This window comes from Pinus tabuliformis, chromosome 1_1, assembly GCF_031772625.1.
Source record: "Pinus tabuliformis cultivar Carrire ecotype Pingquan chromosome 1_1, CPIR1, whole genome shotgun sequence".
Taxonomy (NCBI): domain Eukaryota; kingdom Viridiplantae; phylum Streptophyta; class Pinopsida; order Pinales; family Pinaceae; genus Pinus; species Pinus tabuliformis.
In genome coordinates, this window is record NC_142297.1 from 413,069,044 (window position 1) to 413,083,703 (window position 14,660).

The window sequence follows — 14,660 nt, forward strand, 5'->3', positions numbered from 1 at the left end:
AACTCCTTGGCCTTACTATCATAGTACCTCTCTAAAAAGTACTTCTTCCTGAAGAGTCTCTTGAATTCATGCCAACTCAAATCCTTTATCCTGACATCTTTGACACGCTTCACCTCTTCCTACCAGATGTTTGCTTTCCCTTTGAGACTGAAAATAACTATTTTAGCCTTCATGTTCTCCGTATAATCATGCAACTCAAAGAACTTCTTCATTCCAAGTAACCATGCCTCTGCATCTTTCGATTTCTTCAACTCTCCATTGAATGTAGGTGGCTTGGCTTTCTTGAACTCATTCGGTAAATACTCCCTGTCACTCCTCCTGTAAGGATGATAATGACGATGACCATGATACCTGTCTAAACCATAACTAGAGTATAACTCATATCCACTGCCTCTCCTATCAGGTATATCCAAGAATCTGCCATCTCTGACTGTGTCATCCCTGTCTGACCTATGCCCACTATGAGACCTGCTACCTTATGCCCCCATTAGTCTTGTCCTCCTATCCATAACTTATCTATGGCTTTCCTTTTTGCTGCAAGTCTGACAAAATCTGAAGGATAATTGCGTTGGCCTCTGCTTGTTTCTCCTATGCCCTAGAAATCCTTTCCTGTCACTGAATCATCCTATCATTATCTGCTTTGCAACTTCTAATTTCTGCATTTAAACTTCTCAATGTGTCTACTATTTTCGGAGAGTACCCCTCTCATGTTTGCTCGTCTGATCTGTAAGGGGAGTCTCGTGAACTGTAATCCACCATTTTGCTAGTCATCTTTGATCCTATTCTTCTTGCAAACATGCCATGTCAGATAAACCAAATACAAACATAATCAACATACCTTAGTGAAGTTCTGGGGAGGTTATCTCATTTGCAAAATCAGTCTAGATTAGCATGATACATGTTATACATAATCATATCAATATACCGACATCATGCATGACAACACCAACTGCATGGCATGACCTCATACATGACAACCATAACCATGACAATGCATGTATAACAACCATATAGACACTGACATGCATACATGACAAACACATTTTGCCCATTCAATCCAAGTATTTGAACCATGCTCTGATACTAATATGTAACCACCCCTCCCACATTTTAATCATTTTCACCAGCCTGTCGGGGTAAACATGAGCTGAGAGCTACTATGACATGACCCGACCTCCTAGTCCCATTAAGGAAGTGGGTCCGACTAGTGATGACAAACTGACATTTCACAACATTATACAAGGGCTACATGACACTTAGAGGTTGAGAAACCATCCTAGGTGTACAAACCTTGAGTTAGATCTCTCCTTCTCTACCCTCGGCCTCAATCGCTCCCACAACAAGGCCTCCATGTAGTTGGGAGCCTCCAACTGCATGCACAAGTGTACATCCATGCAGTTGCAACCCAAACTTTCCAGTTAGGAGCATGCGCTCCAGGATTCTGAGCCTAAATTCTAGGTCGGGCCTCAGGCCACTGCCCAGAACTTCTTGTAACTTCTCATATTCAATAATGACATGACAACAATGCTAGAGATACAAATTTGAAGGCAGAACATAACCTAAACTGCCTAGAACATGACAAGCATCTCGTCAAACATGTAATCTACAGGTCATGAATGCATATCTGAGCATAAGGGTTTGATACTTATCTAAGAATCATTGAGAAGGTCTAATGCCCTTTCACAATAGCTGCAATAACATTTGTTAGCTCATGAATTCATCAACTAATTAAAACATGTCTAGAGCCATAACGAGAACTTGTTATGAAACCATGGTTATAACCAACATATAACCATAATAAAAACCATAATAGAACAACCATGAAAGCCACATAATAGAAAGTACAAGTACTCATAAAATACAAGAGGAATATAACTTTTATTTACATATGCAAAAGCCAACCAAGTCAAGGACTTCCACGTACCACCCGACCATAGATTGAGCTGAACCAAATCTTTCTTTTGACCAATCACCATAGTACCATATTCCAAGCATGAATGTCAAACTCAAGACAAAAACAACCAAGGGTTCCCAAAGATGAAATCACCTCCACCCTCAGGCTTTACCATAATCCCACCAAAACCAGTCAAGGATCACTAGGCCCAAAACAAGAACATAAACAACCAAGGCTTCCCGGAGATTAAACCACCTCCATCCTCAGTGTTTACAACGATCTCGCCAAAACCGGTCAATGGATCACTAGGTTTACAACAAGCTTGGATGCCTCCTAATTACTTCACCAATACCTTGAGGAATTTGCTCTTCTCCACCCTTAGGCTTTACCAGAATCCCACCAAAATTGGTCAAGGGATTCCTAGGCCCTTGGGAATTTTCCTGAGACCACCTCACCCAGTTTCAAAACCATATGGAAATCCAAAGATCAACGGATTGAAAGAACCCAATCACACCATGGCTATTCGAAAATGGCAAGGCAAGGCTAAAACCACTATCACACTTGCCAAAACCCATGTTAATGACAACAATATAACCAAATATACACATGCGCTGAAGCTACTTGATCCAACTTTTCCTTACTTGATCCTTGCGTTCCTTTGCTTGCTTGCTTGTTTTCTCCTCTTGGTGCTCTTCTCTCCCTAAAACCAATTCCAAAGTTCTCGAGGCAAATTAATTACCTATCATTTAATTGTCAACCTGGGGGTTTCGTAAAACTTGTGAAGCATGCATGCACTATATATGCTAGAAATTAACTTCCAATTTAGATCAACCTAACTATGAAACCAAATAACGACAAACCAAATTCACCTATTCTAATTCAACAATCAATTCAAAAGAAATTATAGTACACTGTGCAAAATTGACATCTTAATCTACCACACTTGCATGAATTGAAATCTTAATCTACCCCACTGATCTGAATTGGATCCTAAAAACTCTCTAAGTTTTCATGACTCTTTCAAATTTTGCTAAAAGATTCAAGTCCTATAAAAGATTGAAGCTATCGGAAGGAATCCTCATAACAATTACAGTTGTGGCCAGAGCGGAGCAACGAGGACCCTCGGTTGAGCGCACAGACCGTTGGCCCATGGTAAAGCACAAAGGCACAAAACTGGCAAAATCGGAGGCTAATTTGGGAAACAGAGGTAGATTTTGATATGGAATTAGCGCTAATTGCGTATCGCAGGGCATCCCCCTCAGTGAAGGAAAGCCCTGAAGCGCCCAGACCCGAAAACGCTATAAAATTCGGAAAAGTAATTGTTTCGGTTCCATAGCACGAGATTCCCCAAAACCGACAGGATATCGGAAGGCTTCGAGGCGGTAAGCAATTTTGACTAAGTCCCGCCCGATGCCACACATCGAGTGACACGCGTCCAAAACCACCCGCATCAGATGGGTAAACACCGTGCGACTTATCCGCTCGATATAAAGGATGACCGTAGGATCTGGGGGTTCCAGATCGACGGCAGAGATGCGTCCCGATGATTGACCAGATTTGACAGGTTGAAAAGCAAGATGACAAGGATTTGATGTCTGATGTGGATAATGAGTTGGCAAACAATTCGTGTTCGCGGGCGATCTTGAAGCAAACAGATTTAACGACCCTTCGAGTATGATTCAGGGAATCTGACACCTAGTTCGTTAGCAAAATAGGTGGCCACCTCCCTGCAAGGCATTACCCAGTGATGATGACGCAGAGCAGAGGAATTCGAACGGACAGAGGAAAGGAAACTAGAAGGTCGGGAAGCGGAAACGAGTAGTCAAAGAATAGATTGGCTTTAAAGCCATGAACTAAGAGAGGCGACATAACAGAGAATAGAGGGGCAGACAACGAAGAGACATAGAAAGCTAATAATAGAGAACAGAGAGTAGAAGCCGAGCTGACCTGAAGGCAGCATCAAACCAGACAGAGCCAGAGAGAGTCAGAGAGTCTGTGTACTCCATTGAAGGCTTGAGAGGTTCAAGCAAGCTCCTCGGTATAGGCATGTCATACTACTATGACCCTTAGAGGTCGAGTTCAACAAGGAGAGTCTGTGCACTCCATTCCTACTGACTTCATTCTATTAGTGAGACTCGAATTGAGCTCACTATTGTAAAATTCCGCTTGAAAACATAATAGAGAGGCCACCACTGAAAGGCTGGACTAGGAGACGTAGCCTAGGAGCATTGGGTGAACTCCTTATTAAACTTGTTTTGTTTACATGTTTGACTGTTATGTTCTCTATGGTTGCCTCGATGTCTATGTATTCTAGCAATCTTATCGATCCGTTGCATAAGTAACATAGGCACATCCATGCACATGAGTCTGTAATACCTTTAATTCTTTATCTTGGATAAATTCTAGATCATCCACTTGCAGGAATTGAAAAGCACACCACTCTTTTAGAAATGAAATTGCATGAAATGAAATCTACTCTAAGGGATCATGTGTGCATTATCAAATCAGGATCCTATGACATGAATAATCAAAACCACGTGATATGAAATGAAAGCAAACACAATCATTCTTAACCTCTAGATATGAAAGCAAATAAAAACAATCACTCTTAACCTCTTCACACGGGAAAATATATGAAAGAAATAAATCTTAATCTATGAAAGCAATAAATCTTAATCTATGAAAAACAATAAATCTCACACATTATAGGTGGCCAATCCAAAAGCACGAAGGATGGAAAGTTGAGAGACTCCAAATACAAGCATAAACAAATCAAAGTGAACATCACTCATGAGCATGGTGCCAACTCCAAATTCTATATTCAAAACATGAGCATTTCCCAAACATTACACATGCCTTTGAAAGGAGGAGGCTCTCCTATTTATACAAAAACATAAGAAGCTACCTCATTAATGGAGGTCCATTATTCTCTCCATAGATCCCTAGAAAATCTCATAGAGTTACAACTTAAATAGGTAATGATGAGACACATATCCTCTTTGACCTTTATCCAAGTCTTCTTCCATATCTCGAAGAGAATTCGAATTTGAGCATTGGAGGTCAAATAAGGGTGCCTTGAAAACTTCCAAATGACCTACACATGTCATGAAACTCAAGCCACTTTTAAGTATTAGCAAGTATATGCCATTTTTCTAAGTTTTAACCATTTATTCACTTATAATACTAGAAATCATTAACTTTTGGAAAACACAAATGGAACCCATATAATTATGAAATGGAGGCTAATGAAAGGTTATATGGTCATGGAGTTGCGACATGTGAGTGAAATGGTGGCGATATAAGTGAAAGTGGATGATATTTTGAATACATTTTGGAGGCTCTACAAAAGCCACACTGACAAAAAATTGTGAACTGATCCTCCAAAGACTTTTTATTATTGGGGCCTCTATTTTCTTCAATTTCCTCTATCTTTCCTTCAATTTCATTCTCATGCAATCTGCAACCTTTCATCTCCCTTTTCTCCTGTTTTCCTTTATTTTCATAAATAAAATGCCAAATAATGCCTCTTTGCCTTTTCATTGTCTTTTCTAATTTCCTTAGCCATGATAAACCAAATGAACACCCACTAGGATGCTTTGCCCAACATTAAGCTTGGAATACGTGTCCCATGACCTTGGTTCTATTTTGCCTCTATTAACTTTTATTACATGAAATTTTAGCATGGGGTTGTTACAAAGCCTAAGGGGAGCTAGCCAATGTATGGCCCTCTATATTTCAAAAAGAGGAGAAGCAATAGACTAAAGCAAGGAAATCCTCAACAACCCCCATCACCATTGAGGGCTCTGCTAGCCACTAAGAGGGAGAATTTGAGAAGGATAAGAAACAAATTGAAGAAATAACCTCCCTCAAGGTCCAGGGAAGACAATCCCAAGCCTCACAAAGGAGGACAAACACTAGGGGAGCCAATACTAGAAAACTATAGGAGGAATCTTCCATGCTACAAGAAGGCGAAAATGTGTTAAACGAAGGCAAAGAAGTGCTACAGGAAAGCAGGGTAGTGCTATAGGAAAGTGTTGCACCAACTAAGGAGGAAGGTGAAGGGCCACAAGAGCTTCAAGAACATGATCCCCAACTATATATTGGGTCCTATTACAAATTCTTTGAAGCATGACAAATAATGGCCACCAAATTTGTAGTCCCACTCCTCCTTGAGCTAGACAAAGAAAGAAGTAGAAGCCACTAATGGATGCAAATTGCAAGGTCTTAAGGACTTGATGATGTGGATCTGATAAAAGAGAAGATGGGTGAGGAAATGGCTGATTTGAGACTCAAAGAGGCAAACATTAGGGAACAATTGCAGATAGAAAACAAGAGATTGAAAGAACAACTACAGGAGAAAGAGGGGCAACTTGCCACTATGGCAAGCTTGGATATGGAAGTCGTCCAATGCAGACACCCCTCAGAAACCTATGCAATGTTCCTCAAGGAACAATGGCTTTAGTTTCAAATCAAGACCTTTGCACTATATGGTTCACTCCCTTTTTAGGACTACAAAAAATTTATTGAATTCTATCATAGATCCAGTGTGGAGGACAAGGCTAGATTGGCTATATTATATATGCACAATTTCATATTGACTGATATGAAATTATGGGATCCCAATTCTAGAATGGGAGATGTATAATTAATGCCATTGGCCTCTTGGCTTATTCGTGAGGAAACAAAGGCTGAAGAGACAAAAGAGGTTATGACAAGACAAACCAAATAACACCTCTGGATCATAGCAGAACTGAGAGCCCCTTGTCTTATCACCAACAACCATAGAATCATTTATGAGGACCCTAAACTGGCACCAATCTACATAGAAAGGCAAGAATAAGCCATCCTACACTTTGAGGACATTTTTAGGTTACTAGGAACCGAGAGTTTCTCAGCTTGTCAGAGGAGAAGGCACTCCTTACCACATAGCCTAAAAATTAGAGAGTATCACTCTCTAGAAAGACTGAGGAATGCCTTGGAAATGACACCCTCGTATAAAATAATAGTTCAAAGGTTGAAGTTCAACTAGGTTCAACCTTTGAACTATTATTTTATACGAGGGTGGAACCTTGCATAACGTCTCCTAGGCCTTGAAACCAAGATTGAGGAAGATCAAAGACCACTTAGGACCTTTCTTTTCATCATTGCAATTTATTTATGCAATCAGGGTTAGTGATTGAATCCATGGATTTAACAACACATGGATAGGTTGCATTGTCATTTCTTAAAGCATTTATTGGGGTGTGTCATTAACATAAAATCTCCTTTGAATGCAGTTGTTTAGAATTGGTTTCATGCTATTTTCTTTATGCAACTAGACTAGGGCTATTTCTTTGTCATTCAATTTCTGGAATAAGTTAGGGTTTCCATTTCAAACATTTATATTTCATGCAAGTAGATTAGAATTTCCTTTTATACAACATTTACATTTCTTGCAAGTAGATTAGCATTTCCTTTTATGCAACATTTACATTTTTTGCAAGTAGATTAACATTTCCTTTTATGCAACATTTACATTTCTCGCAAGTAGATTAGAATTTCCTTTCTTGAAAAACATAGATTCAATTTGCAAAATGGTCTTTGTATACCTTGGTTTGATCCACTGCCTCAAAGCAGCTTAAGTATAACTTATCTTATTGTGCATACAACACTATCACCTCTTAAGTTTGTACGAATCTCAAATTGATAGATTAAAGTTGGTAGCCTTGGGAGTTGCAACATGCTTGTTGCAATACTAGAGCTCATCACATTGCTCAACCTATCTGATTAAATTATATCACATAAGTTAATCACCATACCAAGCTATGACACTTGAACAATATTGATTCAATTCAAATATGAAGCCAACGAGTTATCCAAAACAATGATATCTATTTATTTTCTTAAACCACAAACATATACTTGCCAACCATATCATGTCCAAGTTTATAGCAGGAAATCTATTGTGAGGAAAACCCCATTTTCAACACTAGGAGTCATGTTACAATGCAAAGATCGTAGTTAAACTTCATCGATAATGTCAATGACTTAACCATAAATTAGTGCAAGGAAAAAACCAAGAGTAATGTAACACAATAAGGTCTAATTTAGTTGTGAGAATGTCATTAGCTAAATTATCTTCCCTCTAATTTCATTTTCTTTAATAACCCTAAGCTCTCATGCCCTTCTCCACCTACCAATTTATGATTTAAGTCTCTGACTAAGACTTGGTTTAATGAACCTTGATTTGATGAATATTTTGAATTGTTAAGTCCCTTAACCCTTTTATACTCATCCAAGTTGACCAATAGACCACTTGCTCAAGTTGGATTAACACTCCAAGCGATCCCAAAACAACCTAGTTCATCTTGCTAAGTCAACTCACCATGTACTTCTAAATTAGCTCAATCATCCCGCCAATTATGTTTGGATTGTCCCAAATAATTGTGCTAAACCTATCCATGGTCATCTTGCATTCGTAACAATGCCTAAACCACAAAGTATCTATGGTGTTCTCAACTAAGTCACTTATTTTCCATGTTTGCATCGACATTCAAAAATTATTCAATGGACAAATGGTCCTATTTTTTTACATTATGTACATTATTAGGGTTCCCCTATTATAGGCATGGGTTGTCTAACTTGGATGAAGGTGTCTATGTTGGTGCTAATTTGAATGACATGTCTTGGCCCTTTGCACAACTCAAGTGATACATTCATGTTGATTACTTCAACCAATCATTACTCCAACTCACATATTCGCTAGCTGACATTATTGTTCCACGCCTTGCTGTTACTCCCCTACATCTACTTCATGTGGTTACCTTTTCACCTACTATAAAAGAAGTTTGAGGCAATCCATCATGGTGTAGGGACGCACCACTCAAACACATCCATCCTTTTAAAAATCATTTTTCCAATCAAGTTGTTTTTTTCAAGACATCTCACACCTAACCTAGCAAACACCCCAAGTTTTTGTTATGCCAATTATCTAACACTTCAATTGTATTGAAATCACCTCAAACAATACCTGTTTAGGTGGTTTGTTTTGTCATGCGACTAATGTGTCTCACATCCTCCACACCCAAAACGTCATAATCTCCATCAATGTAGAAAAAAGTTAAAGTTTTGTTATAGTGCATAAAGAGCCAATTACTTTATCTCCTAAAATTTATCTCGAAATTTCCACGATGCTCTCATTTATCTACAATTATGTTTGCTAAATGACGAATTGATAAAATAAACCAAATATCCACATCTAGTTGTCATATTGAATCCCATTATGTTGTGAGAACAATTTTGGTCCACCCCTTGGTATGGTTTGTTAATTATCATAATTGATACTTGAGATGCCTTATTTGACTCAAATCTTTTGGGTATGCCAAACAAGGTTATACTTGGCTAATGTGGAACATGGGATAATGTTCTTGTAAGTGTTTTAATAAGGTCAATATATAAGCAACTTTCCCAACTTTGGACAATACTTTAAATGGTCCTCCGTACATCTAGATAGATGATATTTTGCATATTAGTTGAGGCTTTAAACCATTCTCAATTAAGTGGAAGGAGTATTTTTCCAATAATATCAAACTTCAAACCTCATTATGCTGAGAGGTGCTCTCCAACCCAATATGTAGAGACAATGTAACGTAATGTCCTATAAACATTTTCACTTAGTAAAACAAAAAAAACCCTCGTTAAACATTTTTACTCTGTCAAAATAAAATGAAAATAAAAACAAGGCTACGTTAAAATAAAAATAACCTTAAAACTAAAATAACAAGGTAAACTTGACCTAGTCAAGTTGCCGGTGGGTTTTGACCTCCAAGTTTATGAGAACCCATGGTACTCATGTGGAATATAACCTATTTAAAGGAAGAAATTAAACCAACCTAGATCCATCCTAACTTTGGATCTACCAAGCACCGAGAGGGATCAAATCTCTTGAGTTGCAAACCTCTTTTAGAGTGAAAAGAGATTTGATCCCTCTTGGCACTTGGTAGATCTAGAGTTAAAATAGGGAACTAGGCTGGTCTATATTCATTTGTGCAACATGTATTCTATTCGATCATAGACACCAAGTTAGCCCATGCTCCATCTACCCGATTGCCATAACTTATGGAACACTTGGCCCATCAAAAAATAAAGAGTTTGTTGTCTCATCACCAACTCAAATGGATTAAACTTAGATGCTAATCCCTTATAATGTTATAGCAAAGCTAAATCACTTCAACATAAACCCAATAGATGAGACCTCGGTAAATAATCCTCCAACTATCATAAAAGCCCATAAATAATTCTCCAACTGTCCTAAAAGCCCGTAAATAATCCTCCAACCATCCAATGCTATGTTATTCATCATTCATAGGAGTTTAATAGCCTATGCTTAAAAGCAACTTCAACCCCATTTATTTGAACACTTTCATCCCTATTTATTTATTTGAACACGTCAGCTAAACAAACCATTGCTAATATCACCACACCTCGTCGACATTTAACTATTACCTACCGCTTCATCTTCTCATCTCCACCTCTAATATAATCACTACTTTTTGAAGATACTAAGAAAATATGTCATGATTCATTGTCACTCCACTTTGACAAAAACCATTGATATCCACATTGTTGCACTTAATAATGTCAGCAAAACACTCAATTTTCACATTGCCAACTAATGCATGGTTCATCCAATCCATCTAACTAAGTGAGTCGTACCTAACAAAATAAATGCATGAAGCTTAATTAACCAGCTTTGGATGGTAGCTATTACCCATGTAATATCGATAATAACGGTAGCTCCTTACCATGACACGGGACGAATGGTTGGGATTTCGTTTTGCGTAAGTACTCGCCTAACTTTTATCACCCAACTGCTTCGACATGACCAAGGGACACGTGGACAGGGGCTCATATATATGCACTTTCTTGTTCGTGATCATGTCTGTCCGGTTATTTCTCCATTTCAACGATGGCGAAGAGAGGGCTCGTAGGACTCGTACCAACGACCATGGCTGTGCTCTTTCCGCGACTGGATCGCCTGTGGTGGTACCTGGCACTGGTCTCCGCTATAGCTCTGCTCGGTCAAGAGCTTGCTCGCTCGTCCGCTATGGCCGGCCCTGCTGAATTCGAAGGTTTCGGAGAAGATTCCGACGAACTCGAAGACGAGGCCTCTTCCGTCTACCCGGTTATAGTCCCCCCTCCTGTCGTCACGCAATCAGGGTTCGAGACCGACCGAGGTCCCCCAGAAGAAATCAAACATTCGAAACCCTCAGAAATCCCAAACCCTACCGAAACCCCCAAACCCGCCATTAAATCCCACAGCGACTATTGGGACGAAGACGAATTTGAAGGTTTGCCTCCCTTCGAACCAAGCCCGCCCATAAACACTAACCCATCGGAAACCCCTGAAGCTAATAAGGGTTCCAAGAAACCCAAAAATCTGGCCCCCGCAGGCCCTCAGTCTTACTACATAGAGTTCTTCTGCGTCACTTTCCTGATCGCCTTTGCCGTCAATTACTTCGTGGGCCGACGGCAAAACGAGCAGATCGCCCTAGCCTGGGCGGCGCAATTTGCAACGAAGGACGGGATCTTTGAGAAAAATTTTAGTCTATTAGGTACCGGGGACGGAAACGATACTCCCCTGCTGCTGAAAGAAGGACAGAATGTCTTCAAGTTTTATGCCAGCGGGCGCCGATATTGCCAGGGCTTGTTGGCGACCATGGAGCTTCAGAGCAGGCATGATCTGATCTCGAGGATGTATAATTCTATAGTGCCTTGTAAGGATGAGGTCAATATCGAGGTTTATATGAATGAGGATGGTATGGATGCTGTCGTATTTGCGCTGGCCAGGAAGAAGGCTGCCAAGAGTATGCACAAGGATACCAGGGATCTCCAACAGTATGCCAGCTTGCTTACGCCGCCTTCGAATCGGAAGTGGCTCAGCGAGGAGCTCGTTGCAATTGCCGAGTCGCGGGAGGTGGCGTTGGATTTGGTCACGGATACCGTGCTTGATCAGGTATTGGAAAAAGCGTCCCTTGTTGGTTTTTTGCTTGTTTGTTTGTTTTGTGCTGGGTTATGAGAGTTTTTAATTTGATTTTGAGCTGGTGAAGATCAGGTATCAGATGGAACTCCATACGTACTAGGCATCTACATTCTCATCAGAGAGGATATTAATATCTTACAGATGATATATATAATCATATTAATTTGAATCAAACGCTTCAACAAGGGATATGCCACTTTGATATACTAAGCTTCCAATTACAAAGGCAACGCAAAAACAACAAATCACAAGGGGGAACCCACGGAGCACACAGGTGCTTCTAAGCAATAAAAGTAGGTATTACATGGTCTTGAAAATGCAACATGTACCAACTTGTTCTACATCCCAAGGGAGTGCCTATTACATCTCCCTACTAAGAAAAAAAACCAGCGGCAAAGGGAAAACAAGTTGTAGTATTTTTAACTGATTTTATGTGATAACACTGATGCTTGCAAATTGTTATATTTTCAATTATTGCTATTACATGGACTTGAAAATGCAAGATGTACCAACTTGTTCTACATCCCAAGGGAGTGTCTATTACATCTCCCTACGAAGAAAAAAACAGCGGTAAAGGGAAAACAAGTTGTAGTATTTTTAACTGATTTTATGTGATAACACGACTGATGCTTTCAAATTGTTATATTTTCAAGGTTTGTTTGTACAAGCTTGGCTGATCATACCACTTAGGTCTTGTAATGAAGGGAGGAATTAGAAAATAATAGAATAATATAAAAACATTATAGATCAAGAACACAATATCTGGACTGTGGGATCCACATAAAGAAGTTAAGATAATACACCTTCATAAACCCCGTTTTCATCATGAATCCCTTGACCCATTACACCCCATCAAACGACATGCCTCTCAAGTTTCAATGGTTTAGACGCCATACATATAATTATGCATTCATACATTAAACCCTGCTGGTTTGAAATTTCTCCAAATACCTAGTTCAATCTTTAACATGGAGGACATATTTCTTTGATGTAATTCTGATAGCAATTCAGGTGCAAATCTCTCCTGTTTAGCCACAACTACTTATGTAGGATCACAATTGGTAGGCTTTTTCATTTGAACAGATACCATTCATTTTATTCTCACCATGATGGTAATATAATCTTTATTTGAGGAATTATATCAACTATTTTGGATGGCTTTTTGGGCAAACCTTAAACCTAACTTGTTAGCTGCCTTGTTTGCTACCTTGTTCCCTTTTTTTGCCTGTCTAAATTTGCATATATATATATATATATATATATATAATACACACACATACACATCCATTCCCATCTTCAACGTGCAAGTCTTTTTCATTTCTAGACTTGGAGATGGTCTGTCTTGGTAGCCAATGGAAGCCAAGTTGAATTATGGTATTTTCTTATTCACTGTAAATTCAATGGATTTCATTCTTTATCATCAAGTCAATTGGAAGTCAAGTGAAGCTTTCCTCCTGTGCTGATGTAACTCCTCAGAGGGTTTTGTGCTCCTTGGGTTGGAATAACTGGAGATTTTCATTCCTTTTACTCTTGTCTCTCCACAATCTTCTCTTTTTTGTGCGGTTATTGGGATGAATTTCTCAGTGAAGCCTCCGACACTTGGCTTCTCAATGCTCATTTATTTTGGTGCTACATTGATTGCTTGGAATCCTCTTTTTCTCCCTGTGCCTCTGAATTCGCTACTGTATTGGGGAAGTCTTCTTGCCATTCTTCCCCTGAAAACATTTGGGCTTATGGAATGTGCCTTGTTTCTTCCAACAAGATGCCTCAAGATGGCCTTTCTTCTCACAAAAGGAACATACTTCAGAATAGTAGCAGTGGGTAGATTTGTGGCCTTTCTTTCTGCAACAATAACAAATGAGGGATGTTTTGGTTGACGCAAACCATTATTCTTGTTCTTTTACTTGTTACTACCACTTATTGGCTTGCTACTTCTTATGTTTTGTTGCAGACTGAGTATTTGAACTTTCTTCATTGTTGTTCTTCTGCAAACCACCAGGAGAAGGACTGAGTGGTAGTATGCTGTCATCTTCATTTGTTGTTTCTCTTTCTTTTGAAGAGAAGGCCAAATCCCCTGCATGTTTTTCCATCATAAAACTGATTTTGGTTGACATTGCCTTTTCCTTTGTGAGATTGAAATCTAGGACTTCATGCTTTTCAAAATCACCCAAGTGCTTTTGAGAAAGTTCTAAGGAAGGCGAGCTTATCATCCTTGTCTCAGACATGGTGCTGGCTACTATATTAGCAATGGAAGGTTGCTTTGCTTCGTTGGTGGCCAATGCCTCCTCATTCATTGGCGATTCTTGATATGGCTGAATCATCATTTGAGTGAGCTGTCCTCTTGCCAATCATCTAGCTGAATTACCTTTGTGCCTTATTGCATACGCTGAACTCCACTCTTGTCCCAATTTTCCACAACAACAACCAGGGAATCTTGATTTTCAACAAAGTGGTCCTTTAGCAACGACTCAATGTGTTCACAACGAAGCATATGTCAGGATGGGAGTTGACCAAAAACATCAGGGCTCCCACAAGTTGACGATACTTGGTAGGTTTGCCAATTCGGGTCCAACAACACTTCCACATAGCTTCTTAAAGTTGAGTTCCATCGAAGTAGTCACAGACTTGCAATCCACCATCCCACATCTCTCAAGTAGCTTCACACTGTATTTTCTTTGAGAAAGGAAAATCTCCCATGGCTTTGCTAGTCTGCTAGACCTCCAACCCTAGGAAATAATGCATCAG

At 39.4% G+C, this 14,660-nt stretch overlaps 1 protein-coding gene across 1 annotated transcript in view; it reads left to right on the top strand.

Annotated features, from left to right (window-relative positions):
- The first annotated feature begins 10,800 nt into the window (after positions 1 to 10,800).
- Positions 10,801 to 14,660, top strand: part of LOC149213450 (uncharacterized protein At5g49945-like) — a 42,073-nt gene continuing 38,213 nt past the window's right edge. The window contains exon 1 of the mRNA XM_089392005.1: positions 10,801 to 11,888. Within this exon, the coding sequence (XP_089248131.1) occupies positions 10,842 to 11,888 (1,047 nt within the window). The 5' untranslated portion in view covers positions 10,801 to 10,841. The remainder of the gene's footprint in view (positions 11,889 to 14,660) is intronic.